A 27,979-nucleotide genomic window follows, 5' to 3' on the forward strand; every position below is an offset into this window, starting at 1 on the left:
CAAAACCTCACATGTAATTCAAACCAGTGTGAACATAAATCCATTGGTCAGTATTATAGGCATTCTTAGAAAAAGAAAAAAACTATGGCAGCCCAGTTTTATAGCAGTCCTCTGGCCATGTTTAATGTGACACCAATAAGAACATGGTCTGGAATGATAAAGGTATGTCGGCTAATGCTGTTTGTCTGTGGTCACCAGTATCTGCAAATGATGAAAAGATGAGGAAATAATGATAGGCAGACCTAATAAAACAGACCACTGCCAAGAAAGAGGAATTTTTGGGCAGTCAGTTAGCTAGGAATGTGTACCCCGTGGAAGGTACTACCTCAGGTTTTGGACCAGTACGTTGAGAATTTATCCTCTCTGAACAAAATGTAACCATGGATGAGAACAACAAACACTCGAACACCAGTAAGGGTTTCTCCTTTTACATTTCAAAGTGTAATTTACACGTTTAAAATAAAAAGGCCTTTATAAACAAGAGATTGTAAAAGCACTGAGTAACAATTAATAGCAGCAGTAACCAGGGGTGGGAGAAATAATTGATTCTTAGATGAATCGCGAATCTCTTTTGAACAATTATCTTGATGCAAAAGAAATTATGATCAAAATTATAACTTGATTTGAAAAACTGTTTGATTTTGATATAGGCTAGAGCTCAATGTAGGTTATTTTTTTGTAGGTCATTTTGAAATGAAAATGAAAATGATTAAAAAAATTATGTATAGAAATGAAAATATGAGGCATCAAGATGCATCAATAACCGTTTTATGATCGAATCATAGCCCTCTGAATTAGAATTGAATCGTGAGCTCCCACCCCTAGCAGTAACACAAATGACAATTCATTTGGATTTCTGCTTGAGCTTTTGGTACCAGTCAGGAACTTCTTTATTAGTCTGCAAATGACAGAGAGAAAAAGAGTCATTAGTGCACAACAGCTCGGATTTAACTATTTTTCATGATCCAAGAAAATATACTACAGCATATCTTTGCTCAGCTGATTGAACTGAAAATATCAACTGAAACCAAATGTCAGAGCAAAGCAATTTATCATCTCCTAACAACCTTTACTGCTCCCTTTGTCTGAACCTCTGTCCAGGCAGGTTAAGGTGGTGTGACTCATGCAAGGGTGTTGCCATGTGAGACACTTACAAATACAGTGGGTTTGGGTTTGTTTGGTGACTCTTCTTCTGCAGCCCTGTTGATACATTTGGACTGTTGTTTTGCCACAGCAGAGGTCCTGACACCAGTTTTGTTTGTTTCCAAATTGGCAAAAGTGTCTCCATGTCTGGACTGCATGCTGATCAGGACCTGCTTCATCACTGCTAATTCCTGGAGAATCACAGGGTTCATAAAAAAATAAATGTGAAAACAAGGTTAAAACAAGGAATCTCTATGAGAAATCATTTTGAGATTAGTGTCCCACAGGCCAAAAATCTCAACTAAATCACCAGGTGTTTCTTTTTTTAAATCTGGCACAAGCCCCCCCCTCCCCCATACATGATGATAAGATAATATTTGCTTTAAAATGTGTTTCCAAGAATCTTTTTTGCTGTTTTCCATTGACATGTTTGTCCTAAAACTCAGGCCAGCGCCGCAGCTGAACTCTTGGGGACCAACTACAGTACAACTTGCAATAAGCTCAACAAGCCAAAGGGTCCTTAGGGGTGGAAGCAGGGCAGAGGGGAGGACTCAGGGCCATTTCACGGTTCTATTTATCACCCAAGAGGACATGAGCCCTGGCATGTCACACATGCACGAGTGCACATACGCACCCTGGTGGCATCCCAAACAGTCAAGCTGAGGAACAGCTGTCTATGACAGGGCACATACTTCATACAGCAAACGTCTGGCTGGCGGTGGGGGGGTCCCTCCCATGTAAATTCACATACAGCACGCGCAGTCTTGAGGGCAACACTTTTAAAATTATTTTGCTGGTGTGAATATCAGAAGCCTTTAAAAGCAGAACTGCAATGATCTGTCGATCAATCGCTTTGATCGACAGAAAATCAACATCTTCATTCAAAGATAATGGCCCCGGTGTTTTTACTGCGAAATCTTGATTTTCACAGGAAGGTTTTGCTGGAATTTCTCACCATTTGGAAACAACCCAATACACTGAGATAGAATGGGAACACTGGATAGAGCTTTTACAGTTCAGCAGAAAACAGCAAACCAACACAATTTTGTACAATTTGCACAACATAAACACAATGTAACCAACAAACATCATCATCATGTGTACCTCTTGATGGCTGAGGAGTTTCTCCAGATCGGCAGCCATGATGTTTTTCACCTGTTGCAGAGCAGTCCGTTCCTTCCTCAGAGAACTGGGGTTACACCCAAAAACAAGTGGAGACTGTAATATATTGTTAACAGTAGATGTCATGTTAATTAGAATGTGTTTGACTTTGAGTTAAGGTGGGGTCAGGTTTGGGTCAAGGAGTCATGTATATTGACTGTGTTATTTGTCTGTTGCTTCATTTGTGCGACTGTGTACTATGAACGGTTTAAGTAGAAAAAGAAGAAAATGCTGGACTGTCAACAGTCTAGTTAACTCGTACTGTGAGCATATATTACTGGTATAAAACAATCAATAGTACAAGTCATCAATTTCAGAAATGTATTAAATAAGCAATTGCTTTTCTAAAGCTTTATTTTTTATTTTTTTAAAGTTTTTTTAGTCTTATATCTAGTGAAAGAAACTCAAATTCTCTACAGCACTTTCCAAGAGCTCTTTTCTGGGGCTATGAAACGCTCTAAAGCAAACCATCATGCAAATCTTGAAATAACAGCTCGGTGCCCTCACCACCTTTTACTGAGAACTTTGCCTGAGATATGACTCTCAGGCAAATTTTAACTTTTTTAAAATTGTGAATACAATTAATACTTTGAGAGAATCCCCCTGTGAGCTGTGTTCTCTGCTATTAAAGCGGCAGTCGGTAGGATTGAGAGGAATGTGGACTTAGTCTCAGAATTCAAAATCCACCCACTCCTCGTTCTCTCCCCCTCCCTCTCCGCTGCACTTCGGTTCTGCCTCCACAGCTCCTCCCAGTCCACCGTGCCCGCGCATACCATGGCAACCGAAGCCAGGGCAGGTACGCATTGGTAAGAAGCTAACACCGACTACTGTCGACAATGGTAGACTATAACACGTTTATAGTATCAACAGTGTTTTTGAACGTAGGCTACCGTAAATCAGTTTTAATTAGCTTGTTTACGTACCTAGCATTAGCTAGTGCATTAGCTTCTACAGAGTGTTACATGGTAGGCCTGCAAATTAACAGCTTTATCTTCACATACATCATGTGTTGCTTTGCAGGATGATTGACGCTTTTTATCTATATTCTATAATATAACTAAAGCTTTGAGACTGGTACACTGGACTCCTGCTCCGAAGAGTAGACGAGCAAACAGAAGAGGGGGCAGGGGCCGTGGAGGATGGGGCAGATGTCAGCGTGTTGGCCAGACACCCGAGGTCCTGGGAGCTGAAGACATTGCTGATCTTTGATGATCTTTGATTTTTGACAGTTTGTACCTTCTGCTTGCACTGTTTCATTCAATGATGGTGTAGCTTCAGTTGCCATTGCTAGGTGTAAATAGTGTGCTGTTCAATACATTTTTTTTTCATTTCATTGATTTATTTCAAACATATATTTTAATATTTATTTCCATCTCGAATATTTGCCTTGCAATAAAGTGTATTTTTTTAAAGTGATTGGTTTTTAATTGCATATATATACAACAATGTGAAGATTACTTCATTTTCTTATCAATATACTTTTGAACCAATTCAAGGCATTAGAAATATATTAATTTGGGGTTATCGGATTCACTGATTCAGTACAACCCATGTAATATCTCAAAGAAAAGCATAACAAATTTATCAAAGTAAACAATGATGTGATATTGTCAAGCTTTATTTTGCACATAAATAAAATACAAAGTAGGTGTGTTGAATATTTATAATACTCCGGTAGAATTATGTATTTGGATCTACAAATTTAATGTTGCAGGATTTCTTTCCTGATTCATCTGGGTGCTAAACCAAGGCAATAAAATACTATTTTTCATCTTCTAACACCTACCCATCTAATAAATAGAAAATAAAAATCTAAGGGGGAAAAAGCATGCATAAATATTCACTTATTTAACAGAACATTTCACCGACATGGAATCAACCACAACCCACTAATCTTGAAAAACTTTCTTATCCTTTTAATATGTATAGAGCTGTCAGGTCTTCTTTTGGGTGGTCTGTGGACATGGTGGTTGTAGTCTGAGTCAGCAAGTAAGATTCTGGCTTCATAGACTGAAGGACTGATGCTGAAGCACATCAGGATGTGATTATAGAAGGACTCCAGCTCTGCATTTGACCTGCAAATTCAGAGAAAACTGTTATAATACTTTTTATTAAAAATAATAAAATAATATTTTTTTTAATAAAAAAAAATAGTCGTCTAAAAATATTCATCCCTTAAAAATTGATCACAAATCAAAATACTGTGAGGGGAATAAATCATCCCCTTTATATGCTGCATTGTAACCAACTTGCCACAAATTGTAAAAAGGGCATGTGCGTACATAATCAGAGTCCAACACAATGTGTAACTACATGCTGTTCAAAGCAGGGAGATGTGCATTGTACTTTTCTCCATGGCCAAAGTAGAGTCTTGCTTTGGGACAAACGCCTTTCACTTTGTCGACAGTGAAAGTAACAATGTGTAAACAACACACAGGAACTTAACCTTTGTCTTGAGACGCTGCTGCGTTATTGACAGACTATAACCGGCACGGTACATCTACTACTGTCAATGTACTGCTACAGTTAACTCTGCTTCACATCACATTTGCACAGTCACTCTCTCTCACACATTCATTACGCTCACACATAAATATGAATAATTTGACAGTTTGCACTACAGTGATTAAAAAATACGTATGTGATGATTGTATGAGAAAATTAATTATATGATTTTGACTGTAGCCACAGCTGGGAATATCGACACATACTTAACATTTAGCATAGCATGGGATGGTACATTTCTGCTAACTAAACAGTACGACACTGATGGGGGGGCATTTAGCCGCGAGAGGACAAGCAACGGCACAAAAATGTCTGGAAAACTCTCAAAACCGATAAGACTGCTTGGCCCCATAAAAATATTTTCAGTCAATATGCAATAAAAACGCTATACACAGCACTGTGAACCTAGCAACTAGTAGGCTGATTACAACACCACAATAGCATGCGGTATGGTTACTGAATGCTACAATAAAATGGAAAATAAAATCAAACATGAATGAAACGGATAATTACCGGACAAGCAGAAAACATCGTTTGTGAATCCTTTAGGTCTTGCAGCTCTCTCATCTGTGGACCACCGCTCTGATGTTTACACAGGTTCAATCTCTGCTCGATCTGCTTCCTTCTTTTTAGCTAGTTTCTGCACGTGGTCTTTGTCGTATATGCAGGTTCTGGCAAAGGAGGTGCAAAGTTTTTCCGATGCTTGGGTTATACTTTCTCTGCCATGGTGTTATCATACTTACTCTGCTTCTGCTGCTAGCTCCTCGTTGCTAAGACGTGAGCTTGGTCTTGACCGAGCGAGTGTGCACAGGTACTGTCAGCACTGCACAGCGCGTACCCAGATGATTGACAGAGTAGAGAGACTACCACTGGCTGTGATTGGTGATTTTTCTTTGGACGCGTTGGATTCTTGCAAATGGCATTAAAGGCAGCTGGGGTTGCTAAATGAACTAGATTGTGTCACATATGATCTGTCTCACATATAACTAACAGGATATAGTGACAGTTTCAGTAAATCTGAAAAAAAGTTATTTTTACAAATCCTACCTACTGAACAGTGGCGTGTTAACTGATTTTCACTCTCCCTGCCACTGCCCGGCTCTCCCGAAGCCCTGCAGTAGCCAGCACGAAGCACACACGTACACACAGTGCGGCTGTGGTTGACTGTGTGTGGTGCGGTGGTTCCAGTTAGTAGCTCAAACAACAATGTGTTACACATTTCTTTACTTTTACCAGACTGAGTGAGGCGGAAAGCTCTGCTGTGTTCTTATTAACGTTACTAGAGTAGTGGCCGTTCTCAACATGTATGTTTGGCTGGTTGCACTTTTCTTTTTGAAACGGTACAACGCGACCTGCAGTAATTGAGCTGCGGTGACTGACGCCACGCTGCTGCAGCTGTTCAAAGTTCAGTTCAAAGCCGCTGTTGTTGTGAATGTGAATTATGGTCTTAAAAATATGAGAAAAAAAAATTCACCTGAAATATTAAAATATCACCAGGAAATAATCTGTTCATAACTTCATACAAATTGCTACTTTTCATCAAAATTCCTGCAGGTACGGGACGACGACACACGGACATCTGAAGCTCTGATCCTAGAATTGCCCCTGCTACTGAACCTTTAAACAGGCAGCCACAGGAAAACGTCAACATCTCTGTCAAATGAGGAGGCTTGAGAAGCCTGAGAGTATTATTAAAGGTTTTGGTTCTCTTTCATAGCATTAGTTAAGATGTCTCACTATGGGATACGACCCCTTGCGTATTCACAGAAGCACTTGTACATTACCCCATCCCTGATTGTCTGGCAGTCATGACGTTTGGGTCAGGACCCTGTGCCATAAATACACCTGTGGAAACAAAATCTCGGGCAAAGACACACACCAGGTCTGCTCCGCCAGGCAAGCCTCTCTGAGGGGGACCGTATCCTCATCAGTGTCACCCCTAAGGAAACCTAACTCGGCATGGAGCAGGAGGATACTCCGGAACCGAAGATTTGATGCTGGGGTTTGGCGCTTGACTTTCTACACCCGCTTGCTGAGCCACCTCTCTTGTTGGATTAAGATGAGGCGGTAGAATCAGACAGCGGAAATGTTCTCATGTCGGAGGGAGACAACGATGATTCATCATCAATTGGCCTACTCCAGTTCAGGCGTTCAGGTTCCGGCTGGGTTATGGGCTCATTCTACCAGGGGTCTTGCGACCTCATGGGCCCTGTTTAAGGGGGTCTCTATCCAGGACATCTGCACTGCAGCTAGCTGGTCTTCGCCACTCACATTTGCAAGGTTTTACAGGCTGGACGTCACGTATCCAAGCCTGGGTTACGCTGTCCTGAGCATGGGCTCCTCGGTAGAGCTGCTCATCCACACATTTCTAAGTGAGGGGGGCTGGTGGTCAGACGTTGAGATAAGCTTTTTTTTGTATTTTACATATAATGCCAGGTAGAGTTAATTTAATGTCCCCTTCCTGTATAAAAGATGTGGATGAAACTTAACGTGATTTGTGAGTAACGAAAGTAACCTAAAGGTATTTTTTTTGCTCTCCCGTTTTTTTTGGTATTGATCAGCAAGAGAAAACCTGCAGTCTGTCAATTTGCATATGTCTCAGGTTAAAATACAGATGAGAACTAGAGGGATTTAGGTCAGTCCCAGGCAGCTGTAGGTTTGCTGATGTGAAGCTCCCACTTATTGAACATTTGAAAAAAAATGAGACATGTAGGTTTGCACAATGACAAAATAAACTAGGTGTGATTAGGATAGAAGACGAGACAAGGAAATGAAGCTGAAAATGCCAAGGGTGGGGAGGTATGGCCTACTGCCATGAGTAAATTACAAGATACATTATCAAGTTTAAAAGGCAGTTTTCGCAAGCAAGACAAAAGCCTCACAGGTCTTCAATTTAAAAAAAGACTTTTCCTCTCTGTGAGTGTGTGTTTCTGTGCATGTACCTGACATCGTCCTCAAGGGAGGTGATACGTTCCTTCAGCGTGGTGATCTGTGCATCCCTCTGTCTCATTGCCTCAATCAGGTAGCTATATGGCTGCTGCGTCTGCTGTAACATTTGGTTGGCTGCCAACAACTGGGAAAAAACACACATATGTGCATACTTAACAGGGACTTGGATCGAGTGTGTGTGTGGTTGTTAAAAGTTTTTTTAATAGTTAAGGATCATTTATCTCACATTTCAAAACTGACTTTACATGCAGTTATCATCATAAAAATATGCAATGTTTGCCAATATTTGTTTTGAAGAAACAACATTTCCTCATTGCCTTATCACTGGCTTTGGTGCCCATAATTGTGAGTATCAAGGCTACAGCCTTTTTAATAAATATAGTACTACATTTATATTACAGATTAAGATATAAAGTGTAAAAGCAACTAAAAATTACAAACTTAACATCTTTAAGTTACTGACATAAAAGCACCTTTACAGTGTTTTCCCTCATAAGAAATCATGTTCTGCTCCTGATACAATATTGCTCCGACAGTATCATACTTAAAATCTGTGAAACAAAAGATAAAGTTAGGGTGTTACACATTAAACCACTTTTACAGCCAGTCTGTAGTGAGTAGAACTGGGTGGGAGGCTAAGGACAATAGTTTGTTAGGCAGGGCATATGTGTGGGTGGTTGAGTGGTTAACACCCTTGCCTCTTCCAATGAATGGGAAGTATAATTTTTCACCCTTTGCTTTCATACTCGATGAATCATGAGGTATTCCACATGAGGACCAGTCAGTCACAGCTGACAGTTGAATGGCTGGTTTATTTAGTCTCAAATCTGCCCAGACTCTCTGTTCTGTCTCCCAAAGTCACTCCTCTCATTGAGATTATGATAAAAGGTGCAAGCACACTGGCTGCCGGAGGTGTCAGTTTTATCATTTTAAACCTCAATGGACGCTTTTTCAACAACATAGTACGAGTAGTCGACATGTGACTTCACACACAGTAACACAGACAAAATACACACACCCAAAATTAAAGTATTAGCATTGAACACAAATGCACATGTGTGCCAAACACAACAAACGCCTCAGTGATTGGTACAGTGATTTGCTGCAAGAGTGAAGAGCATGGCTTTCACGGTTTTTACAATTGTTTGCAATCTTGTTGATGATTCCTAAGACTCTAACTCCTCACTCTTGTAAGGTACGCGGTGTCTGCTCTCAAAATTCGTTTTCCTGACAGGTTTACAGGTTGAAATTTGACCAGACCATTGTTAAACTTTGACATTTAAAAATGTGTCCTAATGTTTTATGAGGTAGAAAAGAATGTTTGTGGTCAAATTAACACACACATAGACTTAAAAGATGCCCTGAACACATGAAGAACAAAAAATGACAGAAGTATACATGAATAAAAGTATGTAGGAATAAATAAATGTAGGAAAAAATAAGTGAATAAATGTAGAAATACAGAAATGGCCTTTTTTCATGGCAAACTTTATTCATTTTTCATTTAATTATTTGTTTCTGCATTCATTTATACTTATGGTTCTTCATTACGATTCACGTTGTTCCATTATGTTGTAAATAATAAAAAAGTCCTTTATTCCTTTCAAGTTATGTTGTTATTTCCTTTTATTGCGAAAATACTGTACCTGTGGCGATCGCTCTCCCTCCTTTTAATAATCCCGCCTAATATTTAAATCTGCATTCATTATTTTTTAGTTGCTCACTCATGCTGTACTGTAGAGGTTATCTTTACGAATTCTGATGTGTGCACAAGTCGTCACGTCCAGAACACATCACTACAATTTGTAAATGTCTTAGTTTTTTAATGATACAGTATATGTGATGACCAATCTCAAAAGCTGCTAAATTAAAAATCTTTAAATCAAAAAGTCTGTCTTTACAAGATCAATTAGATGTACTCAGGTCATTGACTTTTATCCCTGCAGAGTTGTGCAATGGTGTGACAAGGCAAGCGGTGGATGATGAGCTAACAAGCTTGGCTTTGTATTAATGACTGTTATGTCATGACAGAGAGGTAAAAGCCAGGTTAAATAAATCAATATGACTTTGATAGAAGTAACTATAATCTGAGTTGCTGTTTAATTTCAATTTTTATTTAAAAACATAAAATTAAACACTATCTGATTGATGATGGTCCACGGGCAGGCCATCATTCATCATTCATCACCTGGGTTTTGAATACGTGTGTTTGTCTGTATGTGTTTACCTCTTCAGATATCTGTCCCGTCTGTGTCTCGTGTCTCTCAAACTCTCTCCTCAGCGAAGTGTTTTGCCTCTCGAGTTGCAGAACCCTGCGGGCTAGGTGTACACTGCAGGACAGCCACACAAAGGCAGTTATGGAAATTCCAAAACATGAAAACACAAACAAGGTTACAGTAGGTGTGCAACCCCATGTTGTTTCTCCCAGTCAGTTTATATAACCATAAAAGCTGCAAAAGCTTGCTTTAAATCAAAGACTGTGTGGAAAGGATTTGTCAAAAATTCTTCATTGTGGCGATTCCTATTGAAAATATCAAAAACGCCCACGTGGGCCACAGCCTGTAGAGTGCATGACACAATATGTATACAGCTACAGCTTGCCATATCAATAATAATACATTGTAAAGGGTAGAAATTCAATTAACCAACTAAGAAGATGGAGAAGAATGCAAGCTGATATAAATAGTGTAAAAATGAAATGTGTTGAGGAAAAACTGAATGTTTAATATTGAAATGCCAAAAAGTAGCAAAATAAAGTTATTTCATGTGGTTAAAATAGAAAGTTGACGCAAGTTTTTTGATGTAGTAACCCTAACCCTTCTTGAAATATGAAGGGTATCATGTACTGTACCTTTGCTTTAGTCTTCTTTTGGCCGTCGTTGGAACATTGGCTCCGTAGCCGTACGAGAACAAAACTCTCTCTGCCACCTCTTCGTTCTCAACTGGCAACAGACATAAACAGAAATATTGTCTATACATCTCCAGGGACTTTATGATTACCATGTTTCTGCAGGGACCACCAAGTTAAGCATTATCTCCCAGTTGTATATAACAACAACTTTTAATAATATCATTAGTAATTGGAGAAGACTTGGATAAACAGCCAAACATGTTTGGATTAATGGAGGAATAGATTAACCAATTATAAAATTGTATTAACTATACAGAGCAGAGATTAAAAATTAGCTCTGGAACAACCGTAATGGGTAGATTGTGCTAAAGACAAAACTTTATTTTCCTCACTATACACAACTAACCTCCCTCAAACAAAATACATATATTTTTTAAAGTATCGCAGTCTATTTTTGAGGAACCCATTTCATTTCTTTTTAAGAATTAAAGGGTCCATATTATGCTCCAGGCACCTTTTCAGCCTGCCTCCACGTATATTTTGTTATCTGGGGTGTCTGCCAGCCCACGGAGAATGAAAAGAAAACAATGAGTCGTTGATTCGTTGTTTGGGTTGATCGTGCAGACGGTCTGTAAACGAGCCGTTCACTCGCAGTTGCCGGCGGTCGCTCGCGGCTGTCGGCGGAGCTCGCGGCTGCCGGCGGTCGGTTGCGGCTGCTGGCGGTCGGTCGCGGCTCGCGGCTGCCGCCGGACCTCGTAGCTGCCGGCGGACCTCACGGCTGCCGGCGGACCTCACGGCTGCCGGCGGTCGCGGCTGCCGGCTTGCGGCGGAGCTTGCGGCTACTGGCGTAGCTAGACTCGTAGCCGGCCGCGAGCTCCGCCGGCCGGGATGTCCTTAACGTTCTATCGCCCAGCCCCTTGTGCTCTGTGTGTAATTATGGAGAATGTGTTCGCTGTGCCTCCTGGGTCTCTACGTCATGTATGTGCCTTGTTACGTGCGACTGTTGTCATGGCAGCGCAACGCCGTAGTTGCGCAGCAGACCCGGGGAGGAGCGAGGCGGAGCGAGGCGGAGCTTTGCGGAACACGAAGGCAGGGGGGCGAGGAGTGAGCAGGAAAGCGCTGGAATTGACCATAGTCTCACAGGGCTGTTTATACAGAAAGAGGAGGGTGCTGTGTGGCTTGATCCTTGAGGTGTTTTGATATGGAGTGGCAAAGACATGAAGTGCACACACCTGAAAACCAATGTTACTTGAGTAAAAGGGGGCATAATATGGGCCCTTTAAGACCGCCAGGTGTTTCGTTTATTTTCCCGCTCCTGTATTAGACTTTTATAAAGCTACTGGAAAAAAGCTGGAGTAAAATTATGTAAATTCTACATTTAATCCAATAAGGTGCTTTAAGTACACACAGTCTCTGATGCCAGGGTCTAGTTCAGTGCATCTGAAATGTATAAGAGTCTGTTCTTTTTGATCTTTTATCTGTCTGACTTGATGCACATTACAGAGCTAATGCTATGTTCTTACTTTCAGCAGCCTGCAAGGTGACTTGGTCCAACTCTTGCTCCAGTTTTTCATACGTCTCCAGGCGAGAGGACTGCTCAGCATTCTGAGCTTGCAGCTCCGCCACCCGCATCTCTGACGAAGCCTGCAGCCTGAAAAACTCCTGAGTGAGGAACTGGGGGACAGGAGGAGAGAGAGCAACACATTAAGGAAAGGAGTAGCATGTTTGTCTGTGGTCAGCAGAAAAAAATATTTTTGAACTTTTACAAAATGATCTCCCCTAGGCGTAATGTTAATGTAAATGTAACATTATGTCAGTGTAATACATGTAATAAAATGGTGGATAATGGATTAATATCTTCACTGATTGCAAATTTGATCCTGATTTTTCAATTATTATATTATTTAATACAATTTCTTGCAGTATTAGAGCTGAAATATTTTCTACAAATGACAATGTAATTAATCATGCACATGTTGCAAGCTTCAACTTAGGTGTCATTCCCTCTTTATGTTGGATAGAAAAATAAAAGTGAAATACATTCAAGCACCATTCATCGGCATTTGAAATAAACATTTCAACTCTTATGACAATTTGTATGCTTTCATGTTATTTGCACTAAAAAATTTAAGAAAAGTCCTAATGTTAGTTTTTCAGTTTTGCTGTCATAAAACATGTAAATAAGAACTTCATTTAACATAAATGAGGTGCATTTCAGAAGCCTGAATAAAGTATGGCCTTCTGGAATGGCAAAAGCCTAACAAAGAAAAGTGCATAAAAAGCTGGCCACAGAGTCATATAGACTTGGACTCCTGCAGTAACAGTTTATTAAGTAATATCAGTTAATATATCTACCTCAGTGGTTTCCAAAGTAGGGGTCAGAAGTTATTACAATTTTTAAAATAATGAGAAATAAAATATTTTAACCATAATTAGTTAAACTAAAACCATGCGAAAAAAATTATCATCCTTCTGATTTTCTTTGTCCCCATATGAGCCCAAGGTTTTATGACAAATTAGCAACAGCATCAGTTGCAGCAGGTCAATCTAAAGCAGCACAGGAAACACTGTGACATGTGCATGTAGGGGTTTTTATTGCAAAGTAGCTCAACTCAATATGCTTTGTAAGTTTCAATCACCTCCGGGGCCGCATGACTGTGGCACTGTTATTTTGGAGATCAAAAACTGAAAAGTTTGGGAACTGATTTACCTTTATCATTAATCCATCTGAACTGCAAACCAAGTAGACTATGATAGACAAGTAACTGGGAACATCCCTGGAACATTCCCATGGAACCTTGTCTCCATTTTTGTCTTTAAGTTTTAGCATACCTCCAGTTTCTTCTGCTGCTTTTCACACACCACCTGGCACTGTGCTAGCGCCTTGGCAGTCTCCTCCTTGAACATCTGAGCATGCTCGGCTTCAAAGGAGTGCAGCTTGGCCTGGTTCGACAGTTCTGCCACCCGGGTGTCAGTACCCAGCTGGAGCTGGCGAAACCTGCAAAGATGGAGACGCACAGACACATACACATACCTCAGTAAATATGAACATGAGTGTGTTGAAAAAAAGATCATTTGTCTTGGTGCAGACAGAGTTGTAGACATGTCTAGTGAATAAAGCAGCTGCCTCAGACTGTACAGACTGAAAACTCAGCTTTGGGCTCCTGGTTGAGCTCAGACATGGGCCTGGTGGTTTCAAACAAATGTTGCAATGTCGTCCTTCATTGAAATTGGCAAGTGTTTTTTGGTGAGCATTGGACAACATTTAAAAAAAATGTTTTTAATAAAAGTGTTTACTGGCACCTAATAGCTTGGTAAGGTTTTTCTACTTAAGTGTGTGTTAATTAGAAAAGAAGAAAGACAGGAACAGAACATTTTTGACAGTTGCTGTTTTCAGATGATACAATTCTGTCAAAGCCTTGTCACAAACACCTCTGAGTAAATGGGCAAGTTAGACGGTGAGGAAAAAGTAAATACTGATCAGACCTAATGCGCACAAATCAACAAACTGCAAAATGGAGCACAAAGCAAGTGATAATTCCAATGATAGGTTAAAATGTTCTTCTTTATCCCATTTGACATATCTAAAATTTTGCATCATTGGGTTTTTGTCTGTTGGTTGAATGAAAAAAAAAGAAGCAATTTGAGGACATTATCAGATCAGATTATTTACAGAATAAACAATTTATTGATTAATTGAACAAAAAACTAAAAACAATCAATAGCCCTCTTCCTCAGACATCTTAAAAGCAGGCACAGACCCTGCCAAGCCATGGAGGTTGGTTGGATAATGTTAATAACTCTCGATTACAGCTGACCTGATAGGATTTCATCATCCAGAGAGCACGGGCCAGAGCTGTGTGCTCACAGTGACAGACATGTTCACATGGTGGACATGTTACCCCTTCTTTTATTAATGCCAGCTGCATCTAGATTCAAAGATGCAAAATGTTCCTCAAAATCTTTTAGTTTATTTTCTCTGTCCTTTCAAATGCCAGTTTAAGTCATGGTAATATTTACAGCTGATTCATGAGTTTAAGATAAGATAGTGTTTACACTATATGTAAACACAATTTACATATAGTGCAATATAAAACATTGTTCAAAAGCTGGTGAATATGAAAAACTAAATTCTTTGTTTAGGACGAGTTGATCACAGTAACTGGCATTCTGAAATAGACCGCCCAGACTCAACCTGGCTCTCCATGCTACGATCATCTGACGCCATTTCAAGCTTGTCTGCCTCATTCTTTGCCCCAAAAATAGGGCCATGCGTGGGGTTAGGTGTTAAGGGCTTGTGGCTAGCATCTGTCGTTGCTGGCTTGTGATGCGACACAGAGAGGCAATGTGATCGTAGCAGGGAGAGAGAGAAAGGGAGATTGAAGTGTGTATGGAAAGATCAACAGCTGGTGGTTTGGATCTTGAGAAATGACTGGCATGTAGTAGTTACCCTGGACAGTGACACAACTACTAGTGCTGCTACTGCCGCTGCTGCTGCATTTGTGTGTGTGTGTTTGTATGTAATCAGAATATTGTAAAGCAAATGTTTTAATAAAAAAGGCCCTAGGTGTCGACACATGAACGTTTTTTTCAAGTTTCTTAAGATATGTGTAACAAGAAAAGTCAGGTGCAAATACACATTTATTCATGTAAGACAGACATGTATGTATGTATGTATGCAGTAGACAAAAATCTCAATTGAGGTAATAAAATGCAGAGTTGAAGTGTGTGTGTGTGTGTGTGTGTGTGTGTGTGTGTGTGTGTGTGTGTGTGTGTGTGTGTGTGTGTGTGTGTGTGTGTGTGTGTGTGTGTGAGTGAGTGAGTGAGTGTAGCAGGACTCACAATATATCTGTTGCAATTCCCATGCAAGATTTGAAATTCCTACAAGGCCATGACTCTGAGGCTCCTTTCCAGGCTATACTGAGATGGGCATTGTCGTAAGAAGTAGAAACACTGACTGGCAACTTGAACACAAGAGGGAGCGTGGAGTGGGAAATGACTAAAAAGCACTTTTAACATTAAATTTAAAGTATTTGACACAAAATCAGGCAAAATGTCAAAACAGTAGATCCCACAACAGAATCACAGCTATGTTCACTTTGCCAATGCAAAAGGCCCTGAAACAAAAATACATTGGAGAAAGTCTACAGACTTTATCCGAAATAACCAGTCAGTTTCTGCAGATTTCTTCAACATATGCACTATCCTCAGAACCACACAGTTATACCCTGTCTCCTGATTTGCATTCAACTGGCGCTGTAATATTTTACTCTAGTCCAGTCGAGTTGGTAATAGTGAACTCTGAATTCCATGAAGTCTAAAGGCTGCAGACTCAAACGGCAGCATCAGGGATATAACAAAGAACTACACTGATTGTAAGCTTTAAGCTTCTAATAAAGATACACAAATGAAAAACTTAGTCACTGATAAACACAGCACTGATGCTTGGTTTATTAGTCTTACATGCTCACACTTAATTGATAATGGCCAACAAAAACAAGGAATGAATTCAAAATATGATGTGGTTAACTGTGACAAATACAAAGTTGTTCCAATTGGCCCAAGTTTCCTTGACTGTTTAACCATTGTCCTCAGGTGAACATCCTTGATTTCTCTTAATTATCGGTAGCGCAGCGAACCCCAAATGACTGCCCAAATGTCTGTCCCGCACTGCTCTACTTCCTCATCCCACACTATACACTTGCCCTATACCATCAGAAGACGCGTGCGCTCTCTATGGTCCTCTGCTAGGTAAAACTGCCTGCACAACGACCAGTAAGTCTTAGAAAATAAATAACTGTGTTGTGTGTGTATGTGTGTGTGTGTGTATGTGTGTGTGTGTGTGTGTATGTGTGTGTGTGTGTGTGTGTGTGTGTGTGTGTGTGTGTGTGTGTGTGAGCACGCGCAGGCTGCGATCTGTTTTTTTTATAATTATAAATGCCGCAGCACCTCAAGTTTAACGAGAAGTATCGATGTGTCTTTTGCCACACTGTTGTTAAACGTAAGGGGTTGGTCCCGAGTGAGAGAGCGCTTCGGTCCTGGAGAAAGAAAATCTCTCCCCTGCTTCCTGAGTCCCGAAGCCCGGCAGAAAAAGACCAACACTGACCAAACAACAAAAGAACATGACCTGTCAGAAAAAACTGTTAAATTGATCAGGAAAACCGTCAGCTGAAATCTGACTGGACTTATCAGTTTTGTTTTATTATTTCAGACCAGCCATTGCTAACCTGAGGTGCTTGGTATACATGCAGAGCAGCTGTCTGCAAAGCGGATAATATAAAGAATAAATACAAAATGAAAACAGGAACAGTGGACAATACAGTACTTCTAAAAAACCGCAAACTAATTGGTAACAATGAATACAGCAATTCAATAATAGAAATATAAATTAAAAGAATACAAAAATAAAAGCAAATTACCTTTGCTGCAAGAAAAGCTAATAATTATAATCTGATATTATTTAGTAAGCACATATTCTAAAAGTGTCAAACTAATAATAATTTGCTGGTGTGATATTGTGGTATTTAACCTCATACTTTAAAAGTGACGAACTGAAAATGTCTTTATTTCTGTGTGTGTGTGTGTGTGTGTGTGTGTGTGTGTGTGTGTGTGTGTGTGTGCCAAGTCTTACTGCTTACTGACACTTTTTTTGGTTTAAGTCAGATATGTAAAGTGTGGGTGCATGTTAAACAACGAACATTTTGGCCCTCTGGGAAAACTAATTGGAACCCTGCTGTAGCGCATTAACACAACGTAACCTACCTTTAAGTGCAGCAGTAGTAGTTGCAGTGTGTCAAAAGACAACTATAGCTGCTGAACAGAGCAATAACATATGCTATATCGCCTATGGTCATGCACCTCTGAGGATATACAGTAATCCTTGTTGTTTAATAATTTACTACTGTAAAATCAGCCAGTGTAGCTTGGTCTCACGATGGATTTTATATCAAGTATGCACATTAGTTCTAACAGCAGCTTTCAGTTTGTTGAAAAACACAGAGGTACATGTACCTAAATACTAGAGCCCGACCAATAATATCGGCCGATATGAGCCTTTCACAGACATATGGGTATCAGCGCTCATGTTTACAGATATGAAATCTTTTCTTGTACAGAATAAACAAGGCAGAAAAAAAGCGCATTTATGTTTACATTTTACATAAAATAAACTATGCCTATTTTCTTAATTTAAAGCCCCAGTGTGTAATTTTTGTACTTTTATGGCAGCATGAAGTGGAAAAGTTGCAAACCGCAACCAACTGAGCAACCAACAGGGACACTTTATGGTGGCACACCGCTAACTCCATTTCCGGTAGCGCTGAAAACTCAACAAGAATGCCCGTAATCAGGACCGTGATGTGCAACCGTATTCAACACTACGTAGCAAACATGGCGACTTACACGAAGGTCGGGTCCAACCAATGCAACTATATTTTACTCATTCAAAGTTGACGAAAAAACATTGGTTCTGATGTGATTATACATATATGAACACATAGTTACGGACAATATGTCAAATTTCTGTGAATAAGTTCTTCTAAATATTACACACTGTAGTTTAAAGTTCTATATATTTGGTTGTATTTGTGTTTCCTTTTTATTTATAGTTATTGATAAAGTTTATGTTTAAACTAAAATATATGTATGTATCGTATTGGAAATCTAGTCCTGCCTAATATCGATATCGGCATCTGAGCTCCTGTTTGGAACCATATTAATGGGTTAGTTCGCCCAAATTTAATAAAAGAAAAACTATATAGGCTGCACGGTGGTGTAGTGGTTAGGACTTTCGCCTCACAGCAAGAAAGTTCTGGGTTTGAATCCCGGTTCAACCGTCTCTGTATGTGGCCCTGTGATAGGCTGGCGACCTGTCCAGGGTGAACCCCGCCTCTCGCCCAATATTAGCTGGGATTGGGTCCAGCCACCCCCCCCCGGATAAGCGGTAGACGATGAATGAATGATGAAAAACTATATATATATTTTCTCAATTAACCCTAGTTGGTATCTAGCAATGAACATTGGTAGCAGATTGGTTTGGTTTATTTATCCAGGTTTTCAGGTAATGTCTTCTCCGCCTCTGTCCCAATATAAGAGAGATGAACATAATTTTGTTTAAAATAAACAAACTTAACCCAAATTATCTGAAGAAGTGAGTGTGATGTTTGTCTTTGTAAGTTGGATGAACTGACCCTTTCACTGACACCACTAACTTTACTGTATGACATGAAGCCATAGAGGACAAAAGCAAAGACAGAGAGACCAAAAAAACTAAAGCAAATGTAGTTAGCTGTCTGTCACAATACAGTGTGTATTTGTAAGTGTATTAGTGTATTTTTATAATGTAAGCTGTATAAACACCAATATCAAATATTTTCTTTCTTAATGTGTGTAATGAGATAAAACTCACTGTTCCAGCAGCTGGTCATATCTAGACTGAGTGTCTCTCTCCGCTGCCTGTGCTCTGTCTTTCTCCAGCACCGAACTGTCTCTGGACTCACGCAAATTTCTGGTAAAATAAACACAAACAGACATTTAAAACATGCCATCAACACCTCATACACATAATTCACCTTATTCTGTTATGTTGCATATACCAAAAATGCCTTTTTTCTTTTGAAGTTATGTTCCCTTTCATTTTGGTAAAATTGTGATGTATGTGGTGATCCCTGATTATTTTAGTTTCTGGCTCAGTTCCTGTACTGTAGACATTATCTTAACTAATTATGACGTATGCACCAGTCGTAACTTCTCTAACACATTGCTATAATTTGAAAAATATTAATGATAAATCTCTTCATGACAACAGGAGAGCGGTAATGTGAAGTAGGGACAACATGAGAAGCTACACCCTCATTTGAATTATTGTATGTATGAACATCATGAAACTCTTTTGGAAATTGGTTAGCTAAATAACAAATGATGTGGCTTGTTAACAAAATGTGTGAGTTCCCCAAATAGCACCCCAGATATTTATTTGTAGTTTTAACCAACAATTTTAATAAGAGTTAGATTTTTTTTTTAAAGATGATACCTGTTCTCCCTCTCATACATCTCTCTGGAGGTTCTCTGCAGGTTGTCTATCTCCTGACCGGTTTTCAGCCTGATGTTCTCTAACTCCTCTCTTAACTTATTCTCGTACTCTGTCTTATAGTGGTCTCTGTAGGGGAAAGAGGAGAAAAGAAAAGATAAGAACAGAGTAAAAGAAACAAGCTTTTCACAAGAGTCTAAGCCAGGCATACACTGTGAGATTTAAGCCTGATTTTGCCCTGTTTTCTAAGTAGCGATTAGAAGAGCGAGTAGTGATTTATTGCTCTGGACCGGCCGCCGGACGATCTGATAAATTTCGGACATTTTAGAAATTTGGGTCAGCCAACCACCCCCATCTCGTGGCTGACAGTCAGACCGTACAGTGTGTGAGCACATAAATCCTGAGCTTTGGCTTCACATCGCAGGCGATTTAATTGGACAGTGTGAGTTGGAATTTAACAACAGCATTTCTAAAATCGCAGTGTATGCCAAGCTTTAGAGTCAAGTCTGAGGTGAGATGGAACAGATGAAACAATCAATGTCGAAATTTTGTGATTTTTACTGGACTGATGTTTTTTGGTGCAGCTTCGGTTGTCCATATTAAAAACACAAGATTACTTGCTGACAGTGAGTGGTGCAAAACTGTAGAGCATAACCTGGATGCTACGTATTTTTCGTAGACGTCCTCCCTGGCCTTCTTAGTGTCTTCTAAATGCACCTGTACCATAATAAGAAGACATGAAAGCACATTAGAGGATTTTTTCGTACTACTGCTTTGCTATTAGATGAGCTAATAAACTGTATGGACCTGCAGCCTCTCCAGACGGTCTTCTTCTTGTGCACAGCGTAACCTTAGCTCCACATTCTGCCGGTGGTGATAATCCTTGTCTTTCTCTAGGAGAGTCGCCGCCTGCTGCAATGTTGCCACCTGGAGGGCAAGATGAGCAAAATGAAAAACGATTACAGTACACCTAAGGAGACTCCAATGAGTAAAATGAAGACATAGTTAGTATATTGTGAGTGTGTGTGGGTATGTGTGAAGCACCTCTTTGCTTAGTGTGTCTCTTTCTCTGGTCAGTGCAGTGTGGCTCAAGTCTAGCATCTCAAAACTCCTCTTCAACTCCTTCAGTTCTGTTTCAAAGTTGTCGCGTTCCCTGTAAAACAGTGTAAAGGTTAACATACATCTGAACTTGCAACTTAAATATTCAGGATTTAAAAATATACGAAAACTAAAAAATGTATCTCTTAAATGTTATTGTAAAAAAGAAGACAAACAAACAACCTAGGTGTTCTGTTTACCGGTATGTGATGACAAAAAAAAAAAGGTATATTCTCATGCACATGCCACATGTCACAATGTGACTTACAAACCAAATGTCAAGGCTTTCGGCTGCCTTCTTTCCCATCATAAATGCCATTTTATATTACAGACCTGCAGTTATTTCATTAAGCTACTCAATGCATCAGGTAGCAAATGGTTCTCTTACAACAATTCGGCAAACAGTTAATATATCAAACTTCTAATCTCAAAAGGATCAAAGAGTAAACATTTGTATTACTAGTATGTTACAGGCAACAAGTTGAAGAAACATACGGTTTGATTAGATTTTATGCTGGAATTGGCCACTTAAAAAGAAAAGGGTCTAAAAACTTCTGTAGCCTTCAAAGAATCAAAAATCTTTGCCTTACCCTTTGCTCGAAATTAACACACACACACACACACACACACACACACACACACACACACACACACACACACACACACACACACACACACACACACACACACACACACACACACACACACACACACACACACACACACACACACACACACACACACACTCACTCACTCACTCACTCACTCACTCACTCACTCACTCACTCACTCACTCACTCACTCACTCACTCACTCACTCACTCACTCACTCACTCACTCACTCACTCACCGTTTGATGTTTGGGTAGTTGTCTCGACGATAGTCCCCTTCGTGGATCTGCTGTTTGGTGTCAGCCAGTTCTAGGATCAGTCTCTGGCTCTTCCCCTCCAGCTCAGCAAGCAACCGCCGCTCCTCCTCATAGCTCTACACACATTTATATTGATGGTTCATATTATTAGGTTTAATATGCAATTGATATAATTCTGACCCTGCGCTTCAGCTTGTTGCAACATTATCTTATCAATACACCGTGAAAGTTCATCAGTTATGTTCATTTAACTTAACATCGATTTGAAAAGAGATCATAGAAAGATAGACAAAATGGACACAATGATGCACAGATGAGACAACAATGTTATTGGAATAGTCTATAACTTCAAAACGTGAACTCATAAAGACCAATGCCAGACTGCAACATAGAGGTGTGGTACAGGCTTGTGTGTGGTACCTGCATCAAAGCCTTCAACTGCGTTCTCTGTGTATCCACCTCTTCTGTCAAAGTGCCTTTCTTAACACTGAGCTCAGCCAACTGAGACCGCAGAGGAGTCACCACCTGATAGAAACGCATCTAAACACACACAACAAAAAGAAAAAGTCACAACCGATTCGACATAGATCTGAGGTGTATTCCAGGAAGAAGGATTATAAACTTAAACCTAAACTCTGACTTGATCTACACTGAGATGGGAAACTCAGAGATTTTGATTCCAGAAAATCAGTTCTGAGTTAGTTAGATCAACTCTGAGTATTATCACACGGAGTTACGCGCGTGCCCGCTGATTATAAAAAGCCATTTTCATGGAGCTTCGATACTACGAGTCACCATGGCAACCGAGGCGAAAACATGGTCCTCCTACGTCACACCGTTAGAATTGGAGATACAACTTTGTGTTTATGGAGAAAATAAGCACATTCTGAGAAAGCTGAGCATTACAGCTGCAACTGATAAGAAGAGACAATGGCGTGGGAGACAATTACTGCCCGAGTCAACACATAAGACTGGATAAATAATCAATTGATTTAAAACATTATGATATTTTCTCAGCCAAAATCTTGTATAAGATGATGGTGTAGTGGTTAGTAATGCTTTCCGGTGAGCAGGTGGCCATGGTTCAATTCTTGTTGCTCATGTCTGACAAACGTATGATCAGAGAGAGCACCCACCCCCATACTTACAGCTACATATTCTTGAATGGAGATTTTCTCCTCAGGTAGGTTATGGAGCTCCTGGTACCTGTCCTGGGAGATGTCCAGATCCCTGAGAGACCTGCGCAGCTCTCCAGCCTTTTCACACAGCTGTCGGTTGGTCTCCTCGAGCTGCTGCTGCCTGAGCAGGATGGCCTCCATCTCCTGCTTACGCAGAGCCTGCTGCTTCCTAGTGAGGAAAGACTCTTTTATTTCAATGAAGTTCATATCTGTGATTCAGGACCAACTAATGGGATAGAGAAGAGATGATGTGAATCATGATTCCATTCATTGTAACACCTGTAATTGTTAATTGGATTTAAATCAAAACTAAACTATTTGCTTTTTTTTCCAAATCCATGGGCGATTTCAATCTTTTTTTGAAGACCTGCACATGTGGAAATATCATGTTCTATATTCCCACACTGAACAGAACTGCCACAGACCCTGAAATGATGATAGCATAGCAACACAAAAACCATACCAGGCATCTGCAAGGCTCGAGTTGGGATGCCTTATGATCAAAAAGCAAATGATAAACAAACATTACTGATTGATTGACAGAATATATAAAGTTGCTAAACTTTACCACCTTCATATTTTAACATTTCATGTTATACTAAATCTTTTTTTATTAATGTAAATTATCTGTAACAATAGCATTACATTTTTTCCACAGTGAAACTGTTCCCCTTTCTCACCTGTTCTCCTCCTGAGCTAGTTTCAGCTGGCTGTCGAGTCTCAGGGCCAACACTTGTTTCTGATGAAGAGCATCATTCAGCCTCTCCTCCAGCTCCTCAATCTGAAACAGACATGCAACAAATATCATCCTAGTGTCATAGCCACTGCAAAACATGTGAGGCACAAACTAAGTAACACCCTCATAGGGACATATGCACTGTCTATCTTTTCTCTGACTCAGACATCCCTCTCTTTTTCTACCTTTGACATGTGGTCGGCCTTCATGTTGTCTATGATGAGATTCTTCTGAGAAAGCTCGATTCTCAACAGCTGGAGGTTGTGCAGCAGCTCCTTCCTCTCGATCAGCTGGCGGGTCACCTTCTGAGAGCCGTCCCGCTGCTCGTCGGACGAGGACACATCATCGGTGGTGGGCACGGTGGTCTCCAGGCTGATGTCTTCCGACTCGAGGTCCATGGAGCTGGAGACGTTTGCAGCTGTCGGCTTCTTCTGAGGCATTTTGTATTGTTTTCTTTCTTTCTTTCTGTATTCGAAAAAGTATAGCCTACTACCACTATACTACTGTAAAAAACCGTGGGGCTCGGTCGCTACTCGAGCCTCAACCAAACTTACTAACTTCAAAGTAATGAAATAATTTAAGTTAATGCACAGACATCGCGGTATGTGATACTAACCGTTAGTTAGCAGCAAGGAAAAACGAAAACATATTTTTTGCCGGCCGAGCAACACTATAGCTATCTCTTTCGTTAAAACACACAGCTAACTAACTCTAAAGAGGATATAAAGCCTAATACAGTATTACAGTTACACCTAAGAACTGACAACCGCACACGGTGAAGTGTTTTTACTTTCAAGGGTCCCGCCCGAGCCGCCTGCTAACCGCCAACGATTCGAGTGTTGTGACTTTGAATACAGGGCCCCCTGTGGTAATTCATGTGCAGTACCATCAACTTCCACTCATGTATTACACATTACGTTGCAGACCCATGCAGTACCGCTTTCCAACTTAGAGGCGCTATAAAATTAAGTAGTTCTTATGGAGCCGACCAACCAGCTCCTATTCTACTTTCCTCTACCTTTGTTTTCAATGAAAAATCATTAGATGGCCAGGAAAAAGTTAACACAGATTTTAAAATTATTTTACTTACATATGACGAACTGTTTGTATGTGTAACTTGGGTTTTATGTTCGAACATGGTTTCTACATACATCGATTTGAATGATATCGTTTCGAGTTTCTGTAAACCCTGGGAAAGTGTGTCGCTCAGCCTTGAAGCAAAAATGAAATGCTGGCCAGTCCGTGGTACTGCATCGAAAAATCCAATGTCGCCGAGGTGCAAGCTGGGTACGCGAGGTCACGTCGCGACCCCGGAACGAGGATTCTTGCTCGGTTAAAGTAAGCCTCGGGGACTTCGTTCCGCATTGAAGCAAAAAAGACATGGCGGCCATTTCCGTGGTACTGCAGCTTAAATTCAATGCGGCCGCGGTTCAAGCTGGGTATGCGCGGTTACGTCGCGTCCCCGGAACGAGGTTTCTTGCTCGGTTACGGTGAACATGTATGTGGAGTCAGTCTGGTACTGAAGACTGATGTCAGGCGGAATGGAATTAATATATACGTGGGTCGGATGGTTGTGATCCGCTCGTCGCTGCGTCGAGATGTTTTAAATACGGAAGCAGATTATTAACGAGGAGCAGGTTGCGGTGTTGACGTGTTGCTCTGAGCTAACAGGCTAAGCTAACAACAACAGGCTGAGCCAGTGAGGCCGGCGGCGTATGAGCTCATTCACCCGCATACAGTTTGACAGTTCGATGGTGTTCAGATCAGCTCAGCTCAGTTCAGTTCAGTTCATTTCACCACCTCGACAAACGACATTAAAATAAAAAAATGACACCATGTAACCCACCGCCAGGAACTGTTTCATAAGAGTCACATGCAGCCTTCAATTAATCTACATATGGAAGTCTGATGTTGTGACATCAATGAACTATAAACATCCAAAATATCAATTATTTATCACTATTAACAAGTTGAGTTTAACTTACAAAACCCAAATGAATGTCACGTCATAAAATATTTAATTTATTTTTAATCCATCATGAACAGATCATATTTGCTGTACTTCAGTCCACATACAGTAAACATACATGTGACATGCTCATCAGCTCGTCTATTGGACAAACTACTTGTGGCTCTTCACCTTTTTTTAAATGTTATACTATCAAATACAGTTTGGTCGTTGAAAGTGACATTATTGAAAATAAAGATATTTATAAATATAAGTGAAATCAAAAAGCTGAGGTGGATCAAAGGGGTGAGGCTCCTAAAAGACTTCTCAAAAAATCAAAGACAAAATATGACTATCATTGGTTTAAATCAACACATTGCATCTGATATGCTGCAACAAATAAATAAAGTCCTGACAGGTCACGTGACTGTTGGAGGAGCCGGTGTTGCACTGAAGAGAGGGCTTGCAAGATGAACTCAGCTCAGCCCTGACTGCAGCAGACAGCTGTGGGAAACCATCACACATATCAGCATTAACACTGAAGACATGTCATACAAATATACTGTTCAATATAAACAGGTAAAGAACGTATTTATAAAGACCCAATAATAACTTTATCCAGCACGTTGTAGTTATCTCTCTCACTCACACTCACTGTGTCAATAAAATGACAGAGACAGAATTAACTCTTCTTGTCTGGTTGTGGTTTGTTGTGGAGAATCCAGTGACTCGTTTTCACTGGTTAATATTTAACACGTATTAACCATGAAATCAACGATTTAATATAAACTTACTTCTCACATGAACTTCGTTGTCGGTCGCTGTTGCCGTCTGCACACATCCGAGGCGAGTCCCGTAGAAGTCGGAGTAAACATCCGTGAAGTCCGCTAGCATCGGATGTAGCGTAGCATCGCGTAGCATTCATGGACGCGCAGAGCGAGATCCAGAAAGCGGTTTGCTCTTCTTCTTCTTCTTGCTCTTCTTCTTCTTGCTCTTCTTCTTCTTGCTCTTCTTCTTCTTGCCCTTCTTCTTCTTCTTCTTCTTCTTCTTCTCTTATTGTTTTATGGCGGTTGGCAATCAAGGAAATGGTGCATTACCACCAACTGGTAAGGAGTGTGGATCGGAATCACTAAAAACAAATCCAAACAAAACAACAACAAAAAAACGTACAATATGATTAGATTCTCCCTAACATCTTAATTTCCCTGAGGTACTGTATTAAATAACTATAACATTCGTTATGTGAATCTTGCTGTAAAATGTCCAAAATATTCAGTTTCATCTTAAGCTTTCTCAGGTTCTGTCTGAGTCGTGTTCTCTCTGTCCCATATATTTGACAGTGTACTGTGATGTGTTCTATTGTTTCCTCTTGTCCGCAATTGTCACAGTTTCCTGAGTTATGTTTTCCTATTTTGAATAGTGTACTATTAAGTCCAGTATGCCCAAATCTGAGTCTTGTAATAATTGTCTCCTCTTTTCTACTTCTTCTTGTACTTCTCATCTCTCCCACTTTCTTTTGCACTCTGTAATACCATCTCCCTTTCCTTTCCTTCTCCCACTGTTTTTGCCAAATGCTTCTCAATTTCTGTTTTATCATTCCCCTAATTTCTGTTGTGCTAATGTTCATCGTGATGTCAATTTGTGTTTTCCTGGTCGCCTGCTTTGCAATTTTGTCTGCAATTTCATTTCCTACTACACCCAAATGTGCTGTAACCCAAAGAAAACGTACTGTGAGACCCATCATATTGATTTTGTACAGTGTTTGTTGTATTTCTATTAAAATGTCTTTCCTACTGTGTGTGTGGCTGCTACTAATACTGAGTAATGATGAGCTTGAGTCAGAACAAATTATTGTTTTCATTGGTTTTACTTCTTCCACCCATTGTACTGCTAAATGAATTGCCAACATTTCCCCAGTGTACATTGATAACCCATCACTGATTCTTTTCCCAATTGTGACATTAAACTCTGGTACTGATACTGCTGTTGCTACTTTACCATCAGAGCTTTTGGATGCATCTGTATATTTCTTTACACAACCATAATAACTATCAATTCGTTTCTGTACACTGAACCAGTTAATCTTTTGTCTATTCTTTTCTAAAAGTGTTAAATCCACTGTGACGTCTGGGAGTATCCAAGGTGGAATTACAGACACAATGTTGGACTGACATTCAACGTATGTACTTATAGTTTCTCACATTTCCTTTGAACTTCCCATCCAAAAGCAGTTTGCTCATCCGCATAACCCAGAGGCATGATGGGAGAGACGCTACTGCGCAGAATCAGTAGGCCCATGTCCAGGAAGTAACGCGGAAGTCAAAAAACTTTTTTGGCACATGCGCTGGGTGAGCAACTTTCGTTGAAATGAATGGTGCCACCATCTTGTCTGGGCGACATCCAGTATCTAGGTTTTAATTAAAATCTATGGGTAAACGTAGTACGAGTGGAAATCAGTCGGGCACTGAAGACTGGATGTCAGCATAAAACGGAATTAAAATACATGTTCGTCAG

At 40.2% G+C, this 27,979-nt stretch overlaps 1 protein-coding gene across 6 annotated transcripts; it reads right to left on the minus strand.

Moving 5' to 3' along the window:
* Nucleotides 1–412: 412 nt before the first annotated feature.
* On the minus strand, nt 413–26,942 carry pibf1 (progesterone immunomodulatory binding factor 1). Of its 6 annotated transcripts, none has more exons than XM_035605629.2 (19): nt 26,267–26,940; nt 23,703–25,969; nt 23,462–23,562; nt 22,752–22,950; nt 22,024–22,143; nt 21,586–21,719; nt 20,682–20,790; nt 20,445–20,564; nt 20,293–20,354; nt 19,641–19,766; nt 19,017–19,115; nt 13,442–13,607; nt 12,133–12,283; nt 10,610–10,700; nt 9,986–10,088; nt 7,752–7,882; nt 2,248–2,332; nt 1,155–1,334; nt 413–898 (listed from the first exon to the last, which is right to left on the minus strand). In XM_035605629.2, exons 2-19 carry the CDS (start codon nt 23,955–23,957, stop codon nt 845–847), a joined length of 2,286 nt encoding a protein of 761 aa, XP_035461522.1. In that variant the 5' UTR covers nt 23,958–25,969; nt 26,267–26,940; the 3' UTR covers nt 413–844. The 6 variants fall into 6 exon arrangements, 3 of the variants coding, with proteins under 3 accessions (XP_035461522.1, XP_035461521.1, XP_035461523.1); XM_035605628.2 differs by having other exon boundaries at nt 26,260–26,940; XR_004784566.2 differs by lacking the exon at nt 413–898 and having other exon boundaries at nt 1,271–1,334; nt 2,248–2,361; nt 26,260–26,941.
* Between the last annotated feature and the right edge of the window lie 1,037 nt (nt 26,943–27,979).

The sequence above is a fragment of the Scophthalmus maximus genome, chromosome 10 (genome assembly GCF_022379125.1).
Source record: "Scophthalmus maximus strain ysfricsl-2021 chromosome 10, ASM2237912v1, whole genome shotgun sequence".
Lineage (NCBI taxonomy): Eukaryota > Metazoa > Chordata > Actinopteri > Pleuronectiformes > Scophthalmidae > Scophthalmus > Scophthalmus maximus.

Excerpts from the sequence above, each read along its gene's own strand:
- pibf1 (XM_035605629.2), bottom strand. The coding sequence starts at position 23,957 with ATGCCTCAGAAGAAGCCGACAGCTGCAAACGTCTCCAGCTCCATGGAC. Across the intron at positions 22,144-22,751 it reads CCATTCAAGAATATGTAGCT|ATGCGTTTCTATCAGGTGGT; the intron begins GTAAGTATGGGG and ends GTGTGTGTTTAG. Across the intron at positions 19,116-19,640 it reads ATGTATGAGAGGGAGAACAG|AAATTTGCGTGAGTCCAGAG; the intron begins GTATCATCTTTA and ends TTATTTTACCAG.